Here is a 22,098-nt window from a genome sequence, read left to right as displayed (position 1 = left end):
CTGCAAGGGGATAGGACTGATAGGGCGTCCTTGGACTTCCAGGCGGTTTTTCTTTTGGGCAGCTGTTCACCGTTGCATCTATAGTATTTTTGCCCTGGTGGATCTCTCTTTCATTTAATAAAAGCCTAGAATCTTGGGTTACTAATTGGTGGAATACTGGCCGTTTGCATATTCTCGTTCATCCTCATTCCACATACCACTATATCAAACAAATATGCTAGGTATTATGCAAGTAAAGATAAAAATTACTAGCTGAAAGAACATGTATAAATAAACATTTTAAAAAAAATTTAGGAGAATGTTGACTTAAGTTGACCAAGTCAACTTTACGAGAGAGTTGTCCTGGTCCACTTTAGTTGACTTAGTCAACTTTATGAGAAAGTTGCCTTGGTCAAGTTTACGAGAAAGTTGCCTTGGCCAACTTTACGAGAAAGTTGACTTGGCCAACTTTACAAGACAACTCGATTAATTTAACTTCACGAGACAAAAGTTAAACAAAGGAGTTGTTGTTGTGAAGTTGAATCAACTCAACTTTCGCGTAAAATTGGACAAAGTCATCTTCACGAGAAAGACGACTTCACGAGACATCTGCTTTGAACTTTACGAGAAAAATCACAAAACATCAGCAATAACATTCCTATACGTTCAATCATGTTTCAGTACTTTACATTTTCCAATTTTCTCTCAACTTTTTCTCCTAAATGTAAGAATTCTCCTTTATAACGTAAATAAGTAAAAAATAAGTAAGAATTTCGTTGGTTACTAAAAATTTTCTTTAAAACGTAATTTTTTGGCTCCATTTTGTCAACTTTGTGAAAAAAAATTAAAAAACTACTTTTCAACATACTTGTCTTCTTTGGAACTCTAAAAAAAGAAAGAAATTGTTCCTTTGAACTTGGAACTCTCTAAAAAGATTGTTCCTATAAAGTTGGAACCCTTATGTAAAACATTTTTATATGGAAAATAAAATGTGAAACAGAAGATTGAAGTGTTATGTGAGTTAGACAAGTTCGATGATTTCATATTCAAAGTAATTGAATGGTCATTTATTGAGGAGAAAAATTATATTTTTACGTGATGAATCTCTCCACTTAAAATCTGAAAAATTGAAAAATAGGTTAAAAGAAAGTAGATTTTAAAAATTAGCTTAAAAACTTTTTAGGTTAAAACCCACCATTTCCCTTATTTTTTCTGATTTCACTCTCTTCATTTTATCTCTCATATGGTTCTTGTTCATCCACTCTTCTTCCCCTCCTTCATCGGCCACTGTCCATCACCGGCGTTGGCCACGGCTGTGTGTTCTTTTTTTTTTTTTTTCTTTCCTTCTTATCAATTTCTTTTCCTTTTCTATTATTTCTCTTTTCTCTTCTATCTTCTCCATTACGTTATGTTCTCCTTGATTTTTATTTCTTTTCTATTTTTAGTTTACCGGAGACAGAATAAAAAAAATCAATCAACCAACCGCATGAACGGTCGGCCGGCCTCACAAGCCTCCGAGAACAATTTGTCACCAATTGACCAAAAACAATATGTCGGTGATCAACGTTGGTTTAGGCTCAAAACTGACTCTGTCCAAACAATGATTACCACTAGATACATGCCAAAGGGGAAATCGTCGGTCAGACGGTGTTAGTTTTTGACTCAAATCAGCACCGAAAATCGATGTTCCGGTGTCATCAATTTTGGACAAAGATTGTGACACCGATCGGGCCGGTCGATTTTTTCGATTTGCATCTCCGATGAGTAGCTATAAAAAGGAAAATGGAGAAGCGATGGAAAGCTAAGAACAACAACAAAAAGTACAAAGAAAAATAGAAAACAAGAGGGTGGAAGAAAACTAGAAGAGATTGAAGGAAAAAAAAAAAAAAAGGAAAAGTGAGAAAAAAAGATGAAGGACAAGTACCGCAAATAAAAAAAGAGAAAAGTTTTATTACAGAAATGAGAGAATCTAAAAAAGGATAAATACAAAGAGAGAGAAAAATTTAAATATATAATGATTACTTATATATAGGTAATCATTACCTATAAAGTGAAACTATGGTGGTTTTAGAAAACCAACCCAAGGTTTCACATGTTCACATGCAAATACCTATGGGTGACATTTGAAAGTTTTTTTTTTTAAAAAAATATTGATCTTATGTAAATAAAGGGTATTTAGGCGATTTAAGCCTTTTTGGGCTTGCCATCCGACCGACTGGTCGATTTTACTAAGTGCAGAACCGACCTCCACTGAAAATATACATTAAACTGACTGACCGCCATCTGTTCAGCTGGTTTTGGTCAGTCAATTCAGTTTTTTTGTCTTTCTTGCTTACCCCTAGGTATTGTGTTGGTCTGACCACTCTTCACAAGTTCCAAATACTCAAGATTAACGTTGGAGAGATAAAGAAATGACTTAGAAATATTTTGCCAAATCCTCGATACTCGAAATTCGATTGCTTCCTACTCGATCTTCAATGAGAATTCCCTTTTTCGTCAGACGAGTCTTTGTTAAATCCTCGATGCAACTTGATGACAACAAAACTAATACTTGATCGTACTCGACGGTTCTTGAACAAAATTGAACGATACTTGGTGCGACTCGAAGGTGAAAACGATGTACTCAAAGCTACTCGATAGCGAAAAATTGATGTACGATTGACTCGATAATCTAATTACTCAATGAAATTTGAAAGTTAAATGAATGGCGCACGATTTGCAGTAAAGAAAAACTCGAATGAACAAGAAAGATAAGGGAAGAAGAAGGAGACACAGTGTTTACGTGGTTTGGCAAGATTGCCTACATCCATGGGAAGATCTGAATTCTTTTTACTGATGAAGATTGCTATAGATTTTTGTTGTTTACAGAAAACTAAGAAATCGATGATAACTCTGTGATTTGAAATTGAAATCAGTGGTATTTATAGAATATACCAGCTGATTGTTATACAAAGTTAGTTATAAACAAACAAAATCTGAAGTATTTGAGTCAAAGCTTCTTCAAATTCTCCACCTTGACTCCAATGCTTAGCAATCTTTTGATCTTTTTGATTCTGACATGTTTGTCTACCCTGTATCTGGAAACTCAAAACCAACCTGTTCTAAACATTTAAACAATTTAAGTTTTGAAATAGGTTTTGTTAACATATCAGCTGCATTGTCAAAAGTATCAACTTTTAAAATTTCTATCTCCCTTGTCTCAATTTTATCTCTAATCAAATGATATTTGATATCAATGTGCTTTGTTCTAGTGTGGAATTGTGGATTTTGGGAAAAATGGATAGCACTTTGGTTATCACAGTAGAGTTTCACTACTATTTGATCTAATCCAAAGTCTTTCAACAGTCCCTTGAGCCACAAAGCCTCTTTGATTGCTTCAGTTAAAGTCATATATTCAGCTTCTGTTGTAGGTAAGGCTACTATAGGTTGTAGTGATGCTTTCCAACTGATTAGATTAGGACAAAAAGGAAAAGGTAACCTATTAAGGACCTCTTTTTGTCCAAATCACCGGCATAGTCAGCATCCACATATCCATAAAGCTCTAGGTTAGTTCAGTCGACCTTTAATAGACTAACTTTAAGTTTTATGACGAAACTAGATACTTTAGGATCCATTTAGTAGTCTTCCAGTGTCTCTTATCAAGATTACACATATATCTACTAACTAAGCTAGCTGAATATGAAAGATCAGGTCTAGTAGAAATCATTAAATACATTAGGCTTCCAACTGCTTGACTATAAGGTATGACAACCATCTGTTTCTGATGTTCTTGGTCAGAATCCTGAGGAGAGTTTGTTGAGGAAAGCTTAAAGTGCTGAGCAATAGGTAAACTCACAGGTTTGGCATCATTCATGTTGAAAATTTTAAGGATCTTCTCACAATAAGAGGACTGATTGATGCTTAGAATAGACTCCTCTTTGTTCCTATGGAACTCTATTCCTAGAACATTACTTACCTCTCCTAAGTCCTTCATATCAAACTCTCTTCTTAAGAGGTTTTTTTAACATGGGTTAGATCTTCTTTGGACCTACCTACCAGCAATATGTCATCTACATATATGAGTAGGTAAACTTTGTCCTTGTAAGAACCTGTGTTTACATAAGAACCTGTGTTTACATATGTCAAATGAACTTCTTTTGAACCCAATGCTAGAAATATAGTCATTGAATCTCTTATACCATCATCTAAGTGATTGTTTTAACCCATATATAGACTTATTGAGTAAGCACAAAAAATTTGCTTTTCCTTTAACTTCAAATCCTTTAGGTTGCGTCATATAGATTGTCTCCTCTAGACGTCTATGAAGAAAGGCAGTTTTGACATCTAGTTGATACAATTCTAGATTATTTTGAGCAACTAAGGATAGAAGAAATCTTATGCAAGTCTGTTTTATAATAGGGGAGAAAATATCAAAATAGTCTATTCCTTCTCTTTGAGTGAACCCCTTTGCAACTGATCTAGCTTTATACCTAGGCTTTTGATCACAGGATACTCCTTTTTTAAGTTTGAAAATCCATTTAGATGCAATAGGTTTATAACCTTTTGGTAGAGGAACCAAGGACCAAGTGTCATTCACTTTTAGTGAATGCATATCCTTATTCATTGCTTCAATCCAATCCCTTGCATTAGTATAACTTGTTGCTTCCTCAAAGGTAGTTAGTTCTGTTGGATTTTATGTCCTAAAACTCGTAGTTTGTAAATTAATAAACATGTTATGTTTTATTGTTCGATAAAGTTGTTGTTGAAATTGTAATCTTGAATCCAATAAACTAAGGTCCTGGGGCTAATTAATGTAGTTTGAACTTTATGTAGTGACATAAAGATAGATCAAGTTCAAATATATAGCCAAAATGGTCTATAGTATATGAATAAGGTTGGACGCCTTATTCTGGGGACACTATGGATGTGGCCCACTTTGTAGTTAGTACAAACGATGTGATCTTGAATCGTTCATATAGAGATATGTGAGTGGGGGCATCCTATGTAAAGAGTTTACATAAGACTGAACCATGAAATAGTCGCTTTTTTTGTTCTAAATGCCGTTTTATGTATAAAATTGACTATTTCGTTAATTGATGACCTAGGTAACTTAATCTTAATCCTGAGCTAACTATGAACTCCTGTTCATTCGGAATTATCATTAGATCTGCATAGGTGAGGGCAACTCAATATCGCTGGCCCAATAAGCCTCCCATTTCAGGGGTAAGATTGGGTGGATAGTTGGGAACATAGGGTGTAAGACAGAATTCACTCCTACCTATTATAGGGATAGTAGATAGGTTGTTCCCTTTAATACTGAATCCAGGTCTTGAACAAAGGGCCCCATCCTCTCCTTGGCCCGAGAGAGATTCGGTTTATAGGTTGGACCTTAAACCAATTGTTCATTAGAGGATCAGTGGAACTTAAGGAATAAGATGTAGTCTTAGGGGTAAAACGGTTTTTATGACCCAGCCGAGATTACGAACAACCTATGAAGGATTAACTTACTAATAATGGTTATATCAAATGAGCACAAATATATCTATAGTGAGGGGAGTGCAACTACGGGACTTTAGTGGAATGACCCATTAGTTAACTAATGTTGATTAGCTCCGTCTAAAGAGTTTAGCTAGCTAATCTCGGATCGTTGGAGCCCATGATCTATAGGTCCATTAGGTTCCCCTACTAGTTCATATGGAATAAACTTAGAACAGTATGATAGAATAATTCGAATTGTTCGAATTATGTAGAGAGAGAGAAACCGACAAGTATATGTGATATAGTGGTCGGGTTTTTTAGCTTAGAGATACAGCTTTAATATTTAAATGTGATTTAAATATCAAGAATATGAAAATGTTCATATTCGGAAGCTCGGAAATGATGGAAATGGTCAAAGATGTAAAAAGTCAAAGAGTTGACTTTTGACTTTGAAAAATCAAACTTTGACCGACCTTATATTCAAATTTGATTTGAATTTCGAGAAAATGAATGCGGATTCATGCTCGGGAGGTCAAAATTAGTCAACACGGGAAAAATCATAAAAAGTCAAAATGTTGACTTTTTGGTCAAAGTTTGACTTTGACCAAATGACTATTTTGCCCTTTGACTATAGTTAGTGGGAAAATCCAAACTTTTGTTGGATAATTCCACTAACAAAATAGTGGGCTAGGTGTTGGCTTATAGTGGAGACATTAAGCCCACTAAGATAGTGGAATATAGGTGTTGGGTTTTTTATGCATTTAGTTCATGCAATTGTTGCATGGATTTTTCTATAAATTGGGCTTTCATTTTGAATGAAAAGAGTTTTTTCAATTTTAGAAATTGGTTTTCATATTTGGGCTGGAAAAATCAAAACTTTGAAAAAAAAGAGAAAAACCCAAACCCACCCAAATTCCATCTTATTTTCCATCTCTTTTGTCTCTCTCGGTTTTCTTCATCCACCGGGTCCCACAACTTGGTTCTGAGTCCAGAGGATAGTAGGTCAACTCTAGTGGTGGTCCGAAAGAGTTCGGGTCGAGATTCAACGAGGAAAAGCGATTTTCGGGAGCTTCAAAGGTAGTATCCTACACTTTTAATTCACTGTTTTTCCCTTCATGATGCATGCTTATTTCCTTTAACTTAAGAGCAATTAGAGTGTAATTAGATCCTAATTCTACTGCGTATATCTCGTGTTCTATCATGTGGTATCAGAGCATGCTAGAATTACTCTCAATTGCTTTTGATGGGTGTTTTTTTCCCTATCTATTCAAGTGTTGAATGAAATGGGGACTAAAGTGGATTTATTATGATTTTGGCATTTTTTCTCTTTAAATTTCTTATGGAAATTTGTCATTACTCATTTTTTTATGAGCATTAATGTGTGAAAAAGGGTCTGTAAATTTTTTGGAGTCATTAAAGTTGAATTTAAGCTGTAAATTCTTGATTCCGGGAAAAAGAACAGCAACAAATTGGAGAAAAATTGCATCACAGACCCGAATTCAGCCTCCAGACCCGAGAGAAGCTTCCAGACCCGACTCTCCAATCCAGATCCGACCCAGTTCGGGAAGCTCGCACGCCCCTGGCTTTGCACGCCTGCCCCACCCAGATCCGATCTGTTCGCCCGCTCCGCTTCGTACAGCCTCGCGCGCTCGTTCACCCGCCTGCCCGAGACCTGCTCCGCGACCCACGCACCCACACCTCCGTTGACCGTGCCAGCAGGAGTTGACCAGCCGGTCCAGACGGTCTGGACCGGTCCATTTGACCTGGTTGAGCCGGTTTGACCGGTTTAGCTTGGTTTTTGGTGTTTTCGGGACGATTCGAGTGTTTTCTGAGCGGTTCCTGATGGTTCAAAGTGTTTGAAGTCGGTTAAGAGAAGCTGGTTTCTGTTTTTTTGTAATAAATTAGTTATTTGTTTGTTTTAAATGTCAAAATCGGTCTACTTTAGTGTTGTTTACTTATTATGCATGTGATGTATAATGTTGTTTGATTATGTGTGCATATAGTATGCCACATAGTTTTAAAACCCCACCATAGGAAAAGCATGTGACATGCATTTGTTATATCTTATAAGTGTTATAAAATATATACTATGCATGCTTAGTTTTAATGTAAGTGTTATATTAAAGCATGTTTGATTGAAGGAAGCATGTTATAGATGAATCCTCTAGGGTTATAATTGTTATAAAATAACCTAGACTTCTTCAATTTATAACAAAGATAAGATGCATGCTCATTTAGGGTTAACCATCGAGCAATCCCAATTTTCATAGAAAATAGGTCGATTTCTTGTAAAACCGAAGTTACAAGAAAACTCACCCAACAAGATCTTGGCAAAAAGTCAGATAAGATGACTAAGGTTGAAGGTTTTTAAGTTGACGGTTCACGGAACACCTACTACCTAGAGATCGAGCCGACGTCTGAGTTAGGTTAAACCGGTTTTATAAGCATGCGTGAGCGGTGTGAGGTAATAAAATTTTTTTATCACCTAGACATCGTAGGTTAAAAATCCAGTATAAAAGATATACTTGGATAAATCATCTAGACTTAGGATATATTTCTTTACCTCCATGTGAGTCTTGTCTTGAGGGAAAAATGACTAAGAGATCTTTTACTGGAAAAGGTCTCAGAGCCACAATACCCTTAGAGCTCGTATATTCGGACCTCAGTGGACCAATGAATGTCAAAGCTCGAGGTGGGTATGAATATTTCATCAGTTTTATTGATGATTATTCAAGGTATGGTCATATTTACCTAATGCATCACAACTCTTTGCATCTAATATGCCTCAGCAGAACGGTGTATCTGAAAGAAGAAACAGAACCTTGTTGGACATGGTTCGCTCAATGATGAGCTTTGCTGAGTTACTGATTCCTTTTGAAGACATGCATTAGAGACTACTGTCTATATTTTGAATAACGTTCCCTCTAAAAGTGTTTCATAAACACCTTATGAGCTATGGAAAGGGCGTAAAGGCAGTTTACGTCACTTTAGGATTTGGAGATGCCCGACACACGTGTTGGTGCAAAATCCTAAAAAATGGGAATGCCATTCAAAACTATGCCTATTTGTAGGTTATCCAAAAGAAACAAAAGGTGGTCTATTTTATGATCCTCAAGAGAATAAGGTATTTGTATCGACAAATGCCACATTCTTAGAGGAAGACTACATAAGAAGTCATTAACTTCGCAGTAGACTAGTATTGAATGAAATTTCCAAAGACGCTACAGATAGAGCTAGTTCATCTACTAAAGTAGTAGATAAAACTAGTACATCTGGTCAGTCACATCCTTCTCAAGAGTTGAAAATGCCTCGACGTAGTGGGAGGGTTGTTCATCAGCCTAACCGTTACTTAGGTTTTATAGAAACACAAATCGTCATACCTGAGGACGACATAGAGGATCCATCGTCCTATGAACAAGCGATAAAAGATGTGGACTGTGATCAGTGGGTCAAAGCCATGGACCTCGAAATGGAGTCTATGTACTTCAATTCTATCTGAAAATTTGTAGATCAACCAAATGATGTAAAACCAATTGGTTGCAAGTGGATCTACAAGAGAAAACGAGACCAAGCCGGTAAAGTACAGACTTTTAAGGCTCGACTTATGGCAAAGGGTTAATACCCAGAGAGAGGGAGTGGACTATGAAGAAACTTTCTCTCCCGTTGCCATGCTTAACTCGATTAGAATACTCTTATCCATTGCCACCTTTTATGACTATGAAATTTGGCAGATGGATGTCAAGATAGCCTTTCTAAATGGCGATCTTGAGGAGAGTATCTATATGGCTCAACCAGAGGGGTTTATTGCACAAGGTCAAGAACAAAAGGTTTGTAAGCTTCAAAAATTCATTTATAGTTTGAAACAAGTTTCTAGATCTTGGAATATAAGATTTGATATTGCGATCAAATCTTATGGCTTTGAACAGAATATTCACGAGCCTTGTGTTTACAAGAAGATTGTCAATTCTATTATAACGTTCTTAGTTTTATATGTTGACGATATTCTACTCATTGAGAATGAAGTAGGTTACCTAACTGACATCAAGAAATGGCTAGCAACGCAGTTCCAAATGAAAGATTTAGGAAATGCGCAGTATGTTCTCGAGATTCAGATTATTCGGAATCGCAAGAACATAACACTAGCCATGTCTCAAGCAACTTATATAGTAAAATGTTGTCTAGGTATAAGATGCAGAATTCCAAAAGAGGTCTGTTACCTTACAGATATGGAATTCATTTGTCGAAGGATCTATGTCCTAAGACACCTCAAGAGGTTGAGGATATGAGATGCATTCCCTATGCTTCCGCAGTAGGGAGCCTGATGTATGCAATGTTATGTACTAGACCTGACATATGCTACGCAGTAGGGATAGTCAGTAGGTATCAGTCCAATCCTGGATATGATCATTGGACTGCCGTTAAAAATATCCTCAAGTATCTTAGGAGAACGAGGAACTACATGCTCGTGTATGGTACTAAGGATTTGATCCTTACTGGATACACTGATTTTCAAACCGATAAAGATGCTAGAAAGTCTACATCTAGATCAGTGTTCACACTTAACGGAGGAGCAGTAGTGTGGAGAAGTGTGAAGCAAAACTATATTGCGGACTCCACAATGGAAGCTGAATACGTAGCTGCTTGTGAAGCAGCAAAAGAAGCAGTATGGTTGAGGAAATTCTTGACAGATTTGGAAGTCGTTCCAAATATGCATCTACCTATCACCCTATATTGTGATAATAGTGGTGCAGTTGCAAATTCAAGAGAATCAAGAAGCCACAAGTGCGACAAGCATATTGAGTGCAAATACCATCTGATCCGAGAGATTGTACATCGTGGAGACGTTGTAGTGACCCAGATATCTTCTGAGCAAAACATTACTGATCCTTCTACAAAGGCCCTTACGGCTAAAGTGTTTGAAGGTCACCTACAGAGTCTACGTCTACGAATTTTGTAAACTAGGACAAGTGGGAGAACTTTTGGTTATATGCCCTAGTTTATCGTATTCATCTGTTTATTGTACTCAAATGTTTCTCACTTAAATTCAACATTGTGATACTCCACTAGGAGTTTTAGTCCAAGTGGGAGTTTGTTGGATTTTATGTCCTAAACTCGTAGTTTGTAAATTAATAAACATGTTCTGTTTTGTTTTTCGATAAAGTTGTTATTGAAATTGTAATCTTGAATCCAATAAACTAAGGTCCTGAGGCTATTTAATGTAGTTTGAACTTTATGTAGTGACAAAAAGATGGATCAAGTTCAAATATATAGCCAAAATGGTCTATAATATATGAATAAGATTGGGCACCTTATTCTAGGGACACTATGGATGCGACTCACTTTGTAGTTAGTACAAACGATGTGATCCTGAATCGTTCATATAGAGATATGTGAGTGGGGGCATCCTATGTAAAGAGTTTACATAAGACTGAACCATGAAATAGTCGCTTTTTATGTTCTAAATGCCGTTTTATGTATAAAATTGACTATTTCGTTAATTGATGACCTAGATAACTTAATCTTAATCCTGAGCTAACTATGAACTTCTGTTCACTTGGAATTATCCTTAGATCTGCATAGGTGAGGGCAGCTCAATATCGCTGGCCCAATAAGCCTCTCATTTCAGGGGTAAGATTGGGTGGATAGTTGGGGACATAGGGTGCAAGACGGAATTCACTCCTACCCATTATAGGGATAGTAGATAGGTTGTTTCCTTTAATACTGAATCCAGGTCTTGAACAAGGGGCCCCATCCTCTCCTTGGCTCGAGAGGAATTCGGTTTATAGGTTGGACCTTAAACCAATTGTTCATTAGAGGATCAGTGGAACTTAAGGAACAAGATGTAGTCTTGGGGGTAAAACGGTTTTTATGACCCAGCCGAGATTACGAACAACCTGTGAAGGATTAACTTACTAATCATGGTTATATCAAATGAACACAAATATATCTATAGTGAGGGGAGTGCAACTACGGAACTTTAGTGGAATAACCCATTAGTTAACTAATGTTGATTAGCTCCGTCTAAAGAGTTTAGCTAGCTAATCTCGGATCGTTGAATCCCATGATCTATAGGTTCATTAGGTTCCCCTACTAGCTCATATGGAATAAACTTAGAACAGTATGATAGAATAATTCGAATTATTCGAATTATGTAGAGAGAGAGAAACCGACAAGTATATGTGATATAGTGGTCGGGTTTTTCAGCTTAGAGATACAGCTTTAATATTTAAATGTGATTTAAATATCAAGAATATGAAAATGTTCATATTCGAAAGCTCGAAAATGATGGAAATGGTCAAAGATGTAAAAAGTCAAAGAGTTGACTTTTGACTTTGAAAAATCAAACTTTGACCGACCTTATATTCAAATTTGATTTGAATTTCGAGAAAATGAATGCGGATTCATGCTCGGGAGGTCAAAATTAGTCAACACGGGAAAAATCATAAAAAGTCAAAATGTTCACTTTTTGGTCAAAGTTTGACTTCGACCAAATGACTATTTTGCCCTTTGACTATAGTTAGTGGGAAAATCCAAACTTTTGTTGGATAATTCCACTAATAAAATAGTGGGCTAGGTGTTGGCTTATAGTGGAGGCATTAAGCTCACTAAGATAGTGGAATATAGGTGTTGGGTTTTTTATGCATTTAGTTCATGCAATTGTTGCATGGATTTTTCTATAAATTGGGCTTTCATTTTGAATGAAAAGAGTTTTTTCAATTTTAGAAATTGGTTTTCATATTTGGGCTGGAAAAATCAAAACTTTGAAAAAAAAGAGAAAAACCCAAACCCACCCAAATTCCATCTTATTTTCCATCTCTTTTGTCTCTCTCGGTTTTCTTCATCCACCGGGTCCCACAACTTGGTTCTGAGTCCAGAGGATATTAGGTCAACTCTAGTGGTGGTCCGAAAGAGTTCGGATCGAGATTCAACGAGGAAAAGCGGTTTTCGGGAGCTTTAAAGGTAGTATCCCTACACTTTTAATTCACTGTTTTTCCCTTCATGATGCATGTTTATTTCCTTTAACTTAAGAGCATTTAGAGTGTAATTAGATCCTAATTCCGCTGCGTATGTCTCGTGTTCTATCAAGTTCTTGGTTAGTAGGAGCTACCACAATATTTAAAACTGAAGGATCTCTTAACGAAGAATTCCATGAGCGCCGTCGGCTCTCTCCAATTTCACCGTGACCGAAATATACCAAATACATTCGAACACACAGTTATGCAAACAAATAGTAATTAACGGCATACTTTGAACAAAAAAAATAACAAGGGAGAGACTTCTTATACCAATTGAAGATGCTCTTCAAACTATGGAACTCAACACAGTGGAAAACCTCTACCCAATCAACCAATGCCCAGCAAATGCGTCGACTACAGCAGCACGAACAACCGCGAACACATGAACGCAGCGGGGATGACACCACAAGAAAGGAGCCTTAGGTATTCTCGGAGTGAGAACCCAAAGCGTAGTCTTTGGTGAGTTTAGTAGAGGTAGGAGGAAGAACTGATTGTGTAGGCGATAAGCAAGTGGGAGAAAATATGAAGCTATCACATAGCAAGATGCTTATCGCTTAGAAGAAACTACACAATCGTGTAGATTTTACTGAACGATCGTTTAGAAAAAAGTAGGCAATCGTTTAACTAACACGATACATTATAAAATTGTTTAGGAATTAGTGTGCGATCGTTTAGGCGCTAGATAGACGATCATTTAGGCGCGAGGTATGCGATCGTTTAAGTGCTGAGCAACTATCGCATAGGCTCTCAACTTTAAGCGATCGTTTAGGTTTCACAACAATGCAAATCTTCCAATATTTTTCTGAACTCTTCAAAATGAAACAAATTTCATTTTTATTCACCAGTTACAATAACCGACACTGTTTTCCCACTAACGCATGTTCGAGAGAGATTTTAGGTTAATTATCATATAATTAACCAATTAAATTTTTAATAAATATAATCATATTATATTTTTACCCTATAGTTTGATATCATATATCTACTATAGAAATTTCTCCTCTACTTGATATAAATCATATTTATATATAATTTCCTCCAAAATAATGTATCTCATACTTTAGCCAATTATATCATATATAATTAACCAGTCCAATTATATCATATATAATCGAACTTCCTTTTGTCAATTTGAACATTTCAAATTAACCCAAACACTGATTCTCGACTTTATCCAAGTTACCCAGGGGACCTAATGGACTTGTGGCTCGAAGCTCCAACGGTCTGTGAATAGTTGACTAATCTCTTTAGCCACGAGATCCACCATCCGTTAACTGTCAGTATTCCACTAAAGACCAACAACTAAACTTTTTTTACCACAGAAATATTTTTGTGCCCATCGGATATAACCAATCATGAGTATGATGACCTTTCACAGATGCTCGTAAGTACAGCTGGGCCAAAATACCGTTTTGCCCCTTGTAGTTACATCTCACTCTTTAAGTACCACTGATTCCTCTAATGAACAATACAACATAGTCCACTATGTGTGAACACCTCTCGGGCCAAGAGAAGATGTGTGGTGTCACATCATTCAAGCCCCGGAATCAACTCTTAAGGGAGCTATCTATCTACTTACCCCTGCCTCAGGGAAGGAGTGAATTCCATCTTGTGTAGCTGAGTTCCCAGCTCCTAAATCAGACGAATCCCCAAAATGGTAGGTTTGAATCGGCGACCTGGCCACTTGCACCCATACAAATCAAAGATCCGCCCTCAATGGCAAGAGTTCCCAACTCACTCAGGATTAAGGTCATGTTACCTATGGTCATCCTAGTGAAGTGAAGTCTCTGTCATGAACGGTATTATATAACGAGACGTTAACACTTCGTGGTCAGGTCTTATACAAACTCTTTGTATAGGACGCCTCTGCTCGCATGTCCCCAACACGAATGATTAGGATCAGACCATTTGTGACAAGTCACAACACTTGTGACCATTCCACAAAGCGGGTCGCATCCGTAGCATTACCAAGATAAGGTTTCCCTCCTATATCCATATACTACAGACTATTTTGGTTATCACTCAAGACATGATCCACTTGTATTTCACCACAGGGATTTTAAGTTTATTGGTTTGTGGTAAAGCAAATAAAATATGCAACTAAGAAAAATACAAGATGTGAAGAAAATATCATATATTATACAACACAAGAGTTCGTACAAACTGTTTACAAACTACAAGACACGAGACTTTAGGGCATCAACCTCAACAAAAACTCGATTCATATAATTCATTTCAGTATATCTAGCTGGAGGTATGATAGTTCTCCTTTATCTATCCCTAGTTAAGACATACTGGCTTAAATTAGGTTGCTCACATGTTGTCTCCTCATGTTCCCCTACATCTTCCTCAGTTTCTCCTATGTCATTAGGTTGGCTAGACTCATTTGGCTGCTCAGATAGTAACTCCACCTCAAATTCGATGTTACATGACTTTCCTTCATCCTCAACCTTTTTCTCCTTTTGCATAAACATCTTCTCTTCCCTAAAGGTGATGTCTTTGCTCACTATGAACTTTCTCTCAATCGGATGCCACATTTTAAACCCCGCGTCACCTTTTGTAAAGCCTAAAAACATACACTTGACTGATCTAGCCTTTAACTTTCCCTTATTTTGGTGCACAAACCCTACACATCCAAAGACCTTGAGGTTATCTAGATTAGAAGGATGATTAGTCCACTTTTCCTCAGGGGTAAGCAACTCTAAAGATGTGTGACGGCACCTATTCAAGGTATACACGATATAGGATGTAGCTTTTACCCAATAACTTTCCCCTAAGATAGCATCAGGGAGCAAATACCTAATCCTTTCCATTATGGTTCTATTTAACCTCTCAACAACCCCATTTTGTTGAGGTGTTACCTCGTTGTTTTATGCCTAGTTATACCATTCTCACTACAAAATTTATCAAAGTGTTCATTGCAAAACTCAAGCCCATTACCGGTTCAAAGTATTTTAACCTTTTAGATGTTTGATTTTCTATCATGGCTTTCCATTCTTTAAACTTCCCAAAAAAACTTGGTCCTTAGTTTTAAGAAAGTATATCCAGCTCTTCCTAGAAAAATCATCTATAAAGGCTAGAAAATACCTTGAGCCACTAAGGCTTAGTGTAGGAGATGGTCCCCATAGGTCAGAATGGACATAGTCCAATGCTCCTTTAGTGGCGTACTAAGATTTTGTGAAACTTTGTTTGGTTGCTTTGCCTAAAATACAGTGTTCACAAAAGGAAAGGTGCTCACTAATACCTTTGAACAGGATTCCTTGCTAGTCTTTTGTGCCACAAGTCATCCTTTGTTAAGTTTGCTGTTGAAGTTGTGTAGGCACTTGTCATCATCTCTACTCCTCTCACAATGTAAAGGTCATTGACTTTCTCACCAACCAAAACAACTTTGGAATCCTTGATCACCTCAAGAACTCCACCTTTTCCTCTGCATTCATACCCAATGGAGTCCAACATGCCTAGAGATATCAAGTTTCTCTTAAGCAAATGTACATGTCTAACATTTCTTATAAGCTTGATTGATCCATCCTTTAGCTTCAAGGATACTGAACCAACCCCTTTTATCTTGCAGGCTTTATTGTTTCCCATGTACACTGATTCTCCATCTATTTCCTTGTAAGTATTAAACCATGGTCTGAAAGATGTCACGTGATAGGTACATCTGGAGTCAAGTACCCAATCATGCTTCCCAAGAGGACTAATTTGGTTGGTGTGATTTTTGGTGGAGGCTAAGGCATCAGAGTATAAGTAGGAACCTTCAACCATTGATGCTTCTGGTTGTTTCCCTTTCTGATCCTTCTCTTTTTGGTTTTTCCTTTTCAGGCTATAGCAATCTCTCATCAGGTGACTTTCTTCTTGCAGTAATTGCATCTCAGCTTGGTCTTAGGTTTGTGCTCTTCACCTAACTGGTTTTTATTCCCCTTAGACTGGTTCTACTTGTTCTTCCTCTTGGAAAACAACCCCTCTACACTAGGCTACTCCTTCTTGAATGACTGAAGCTCTAAGTCTAGTTCTTAATGCTGAGATGATGGCATCAGTGGTAACTGATTCTCTGCCATATTTCAGAGCATTCTTCACCTCCTTATAGGCTTTAGGTAGAGATTTTAATAGTACAAAAACCTCATTCTCATCGCCAATTTTCTCACCAAGACTCTTGAACTCTGAGACTATCCTCTTGAACTCATCCAAATTATCTGAAAGAGGCTTGGAAGAATCCATCTTGAACATGAAGAATTTTTCCCTCAGATACATCTTGTTAGGGAGATCCTTGGTTGCAAAAAGACCTTCCAGCTTGACCCATATCTTGTAGGTTGTGTCTTGATTAATTACTTGTCTCAAAATACTATCACTGAGATCCAGAACCAGAGTCCCATATGTTGTAAACTCCATGTCTTCTCTTTCTTATGCTGATATGGTGGTTGGCAGTGTTGATGGGTCCAAAAGGGCCTTGTGTGCTCTCTGTTGTCCAAGAATGACTTTGATTTTGGTCTTTTGTAGACCAAAATCGCCCTTCCCATCAAACTTCTCAATCTCATACCTTGCAACAACAATTTCTGATCCGATCGAGTATTGAGTCTTGATTTCTTGAAAATATTGAAGCTCCAAGAAAGTTGATCTTGATGATCTTTAAACGCTCTGACACCACAAATTTTTGGGCTGACCATTCTTCACAAGTCCTAAATACTTAAGATCAACGTTGGAGAGATGAAGAAGTGGCTCAAAATTATTCTGCCAAATCCTCGATACCCGAAACTCGGTGCTCGACCGCTTCCTACTCGATCATCGATGAGAATTCCCTTCTTCGTCTGACGAGTCTCTGTTAAATCCTTGATGAACCTCGATGACAACAGAACTAATACTCGATCGTACTCGATGGTTCTTGAACGATACTCTATGTGACTGAAGGTGAAAACGATGTACTCGAAGCTACTCGATAGCGAAGAATCAATGCACGATTGACTCGATAATTTGATTACTCGATGCAATTTGAAAGTTAAATGAATGACGCACGATTTTCAGTAAAGAAATACTCAAATGAACAAGAAAGATAAGGGAAGAAGAAGGTGACACAGTGTTTACATGGTTTGGTAAGATTGCCTACGTTGACGGGAAGATCTGAATTCTTTTTACTGATGAAGATTGCGTACAGATTTTTGTTGTTTACAGAAAACTAAGAAAGTGATGATAACTCTGTGATTTGAATTTGAAATCAGTGGTATTTATAGAATATACCAGTTGACTGTTATACAAAGTTAATTATAAACAAACAAAATCTGAGGTATTTGAGTCAAAGCTTCTTCATATTGTTTTCCCACCATTCAATGCCCTTTGATCCCAATATTAGAAAGATGAGAATTGTGATGAAGGCAGCATCTAGGCCACCAGACAAGATGTAATTGTTGTACTTTCACCACCATGTCTTATATTTTGAAAAGGGGAAAAATCAAACCACGAAACTAGAGATGAGTTGACTGGTGAAGTTCACAGCATTGGTTGATGGCACCATCAATGTAGCACTTTATAGGACCGACATGTGGATGAGGCGAATCCAAGTTTGCTCAAAGAATATCTCATTTGCAATCCATATAAGCAAAGAGGCAATGGCTCCCCCAATAAAGAACTAAATCACAACTCCATATTCTTCAAGGTCTTCAAAGATTCTACGAGGCCCAACAAGCCCCCATATAGAAGCATCGAAGAAAACTCCATCCATCAGGCAAGTCCAAGGGCTATTTTTTGGCAAGAGGTTTGAATTGCACAAATCTTGAATCCATCTCATTAGCCACCAAGCAATTCCAATGTACACAAACACAACTAAGATTGTTCCTACAACCTGCAATAAAGTTTATTCGTTTTGAGCAACTTTACATTATATTTAATGTTGAGTATATCATTCTAAACCAAGGTTATAAAAAAATTCACTTGTGCCATGAACATTGTCTTGAGTGAAATCTTCACGTAGTGACCAAGTTTAAAGTCAGACACATGTTAGAGCCTGTGTCATGTTGATATATCCATAAACCTTGAAACACGTATTGGTGACTGAGCATTAAGGATATGCACAAACCAATATTGTATTTCGTAATAATGTTCAAATCAGGTGGCTGCAAGTAGAGATACATGAGATTTAATATGATGAGTAAAATTTCTAGGAAGTTTTGAAACCAAAGAGATGTTTGGATCGGTGTTCCATGGTTCACCTGGTTTGTGGTAGCAGCAATGATACTAATGGGAACTGTGAGAAAGTAGCTAATGAAACAAGCTAACAAGACACTCCACCTAGGCAATTGAAGCGAGACATTGTAATATTGACAAGAAAAAATGGAGAGACCAATGTTTAGCACAAGAATGATGATGAACCACTATGTTAGTACCTGTCAATAAGCCTGTATAAACTTTGTATGTATGTCAATTTTTCTCTTCCCACCAAAGGCACTCTGTTTTGGTTCCATAGTTTCCTACATATAAACATTAATCAATTAGACAAGATTCCACAATTCACTGCACTTTCTAGTTTGAAGTTTTGTCGAGAATTTTACTTGTCATTGAAGAGAAGGATATGCACAACTATATAAAGAAGTGTAGCAAATTTAATCCAAGACCATAGGTCAATGCAAAGAAGGTACTGAGATCTACAAAGCCATGGTAAGGAAATAATTAACAACGATAGGAGGTGGAACATCAAATGTTGACTTCTAAGCTAAGTTTTCAAATAGAGTTGAAGAGATGCAACCTTTGAAGTTTTAAGGTTATTCATTTATGTATATATTCAATACTAGATGTATCAATTTATTTCAATGCATTTACATTTATGAAGGTTCAATGTATGAACTTGAAGAGTTGTTGAACTTAGCAATTAGATGAAAGGTTGTGACCTTTCATAAGTGACCTTTCAATTCGCATAAATATTGTTGTACTTTTATAATTTAGAAGAGAGAATTAGATTTGGAATGAATATTCATTATAGAGTTTCAGTCTTAAGCTTTTATATTTTCTTTGTATTTTATGTTAGAAAGCATGTTGTAGAACTTTCAATCTAGTCTGATTAATTAGATTGTAGAGAATTCGGAATCTTGAAGTTAGGAACAAGTTCTTCTTTCTTTTTGATCTTTGATCAATCTTTCAAGCCAAACTATTTAGCCTTCTTCTGGTAGCTTATCAATTAGTTTATTGGGGTTAAACTTATTATTGCTGCAAAAAAATAGGGGAGTGAGTTCTCAAACATGATTGAGGTAATTCCATTTATCAGTAGTGCTATAAACACCTTGATCAAGATGAAAATTAGAATTAACTATGCTTGAAAATTTACTTCTAGCTAATCACCATAAAAAGGTTGCTCGGATATACGGGATGAAAACCTTTAGAGTGAGAGACGTCTAGAGAGGTAAATTGTGGAGATTCATTAAGATCTCTCTATATTACAATGAGAGGAAAGCAAACCTAAATTCAAGGATTAAAATGAGTCCAACGGGTTTTTACATATAAAATAAAAATATTATTAGAGGTTCAATCCCTTTTGAAAACTTATTTTCATCAATGTCAAAATAATTGAATATTTTCAAAGGGATTTAATATCAATTGGGACTATAATATCTCTAGAGGTAGTCAACTAATTTTTTTGCGCCTATTTGTTATGATTCTCTTTCCGTATTTACGAAGTTTCCTTAATGTTAGAAAAAGAATATACATTTATTAAATTACATTAACTAATTTAAATTTTCTTCCTAATATATATATATATATATATATTTAACGTCTCTATCATTTTTCTTGCGTGTGAAGAACGTTGCCAAGTATATATGATGGTCTTTCTTATTTGATTTGTCTATTATGTTTCATAGTTTATTTAGAGTATGTATGTGTCACCCATTGTTATCATGCATATACTATAATATATATTTTATTTAATATGTAGCACAAAGGTTGTAGTATGTATGTGATTCTAATGCCATGTTTATATGATGATTAGTCTTAATATGCAATTTTGGAAATGTACTATCTAATATTTGATATATTGTTTGCAGGGTTACCCAATAAATGCTATGCAATATCAAGTGATTGATGGATACCTTCTTAGTTCTTCTGGCAAATTCATAGTTATTTTTAAATATATCTTAGAATATTGTGTTAGGTGTTTGAAAATATTCTAACTAATTTATGAAATATCCTTGTTTAGGGTTGTCATTAAGTTACCTTTTAAAGTGAACTTGACATGTATCATATCAATTAATATCATACTAAACAAACATAATCAATATTACATAATTCACATTACATATAATGTCCCCGAATGTATAAGAGTATATATAATAAAATAGGAAGTTTAATTTAATCAAACATAATCAATATTGGACCTTGTTTTGTTTTTCTAGTTGACTAAATAATGAAAAAGTTAAATATAACATATACTCTAAACATCTAACATTCCTGCACGCGAACAAACGTAACAGTGACCTTGAACATGTTGATAAACTATGAAGATGAAGATGTGCTGTGGTTTGAGGGAACGAGAGAGAAATTAGAGTAATGTGAAGATAAAAGGAGAAAAATTGTGGGAAAAGAAACTGAATTAATGAAGTGAGAGAGTAAGTGATTTTTTTTTTAAAAAAAATCGAAATTTAGGGGAGAAAAAGATGTTGGGATGAGAGAAGAATTAGAAAGAGGGAGAAAAATGCATCATTAATAAGGAGAGAGAAAATGATATTGGAAAAATGGGAGAAAATAAAGGGGAAAGAGATTGATATTTGATATATATTGTTTGAGAAAGGAATTGTGAAGAGTTGAAAGGAGAGAGAGAGGAGATGATTAATTGAGAGTGAGAATTAAAGGTGAAGAGATTTGAAATTGAGAAAGGGATTAGGGAAACGTGAAGGAGAGAAGAGGGCTGATGGGAACCCACTCATATTGAGTTTTTTTTTTCCAACGAAGTATTGCCAACGTATAAATAAGAAATTGCATACCCAATTTTAGAGCATCAATTGTATCTTAAAAGTTGATGGTTCGATCTCTCACCTCTACACATTTGAGCTTATAATGAGAGGAAGAAGAAGAAATTGGGCAGCAGTTTTAGACACCTGCTACATGCAGACTGAGCTTGCTTTTACATTAATTCTCAAGTCAGGAAAAACAAGTCTCGTTTTGACGCCGTTATAACATACAATTTCTAGCGTTTGTACATCAAAAGAATCTGGGGGCAGTTATACAGATGATCTCAAATCAGACTTATCAATTATATGCTATATGCGCTTGTTTTGGTGGTGAATAGTACGAGTTACTGCAGTCAATAGCAGTCTGCAATAATGGATTCCATCTGTCAAATATTATTCTGCCACCCCGGCCAATTCTTCCCCGGAATTTATGAGAACCCATTGACACACTACTCCTTGTCGAAGAATCTGATGGTGGTACTATCGCTGCAGCTGTCAACTTCTCTGCAATCAGAGGTTTTGCAAACAACAAAACTGGCTCCAGTGGATCCTGCACAAATCCCCCAATCCTCTTTTAACGGTTAAAATAATATGGTTAAATGTTCTAAGAAAAATTATGATTTTAGAGGCAAGTCAATTCTCAATATATTAACCGGTAACAGGATTGCCAGAACAGTTATAGCACTTGGTGATATAGTACTAAAATGGATAGGGTAGGT

At 36.3% G+C, this 22,098-nt stretch overlaps 1 protein-coding gene and 1 pseudogene across 2 annotated transcripts in view; both read right to left on the bottom strand.

The window, feature by feature from the left end:
* Positions 1-17,739: 17,739 nt before the first annotated feature.
* On the bottom strand, positions 17,740-20,322 carry LOC120072189 (oligopeptide transporter 6-like; annotated as a pseudogene).
* A 1,194-nt stretch (positions 20,323-21,516) lies between these two features.
* Positions 21,517-22,098, bottom strand: part of LOC120070744 (Enhancer of polycomb-like transcription factor protein) — a 57,782-nt gene continuing 57,200 nt past the window's right edge. For both annotated transcript variants that reach the window (XM_039022616.2, XM_039022617.2), the window contains exon 12: positions 21,517-21,929. In XM_039022616.2, the coding sequence (XP_038878544.1) occupies positions 21,678-21,929 (252 nt within the window). In that variant the 3' untranslated portion in view covers positions 21,517-21,677. The remainder of the gene's footprint in view (positions 21,930-22,098) is intronic.

Source organism: Benincasa hispida, chromosome 2 (genome assembly GCF_027475165.1).
Source record: "Benincasa hispida cultivar pf3 chromosome 2, pf3_genome.v1.1, whole genome shotgun sequence".
Taxonomy (NCBI): Eukaryota; Viridiplantae; Streptophyta; class Magnoliopsida; order Cucurbitales; family Cucurbitaceae; genus Benincasa; species Benincasa hispida.
Note: the sequence above shows the minus strand (reverse complement) of the source record. Positions and strands in the feature narration are given on the sequence as shown.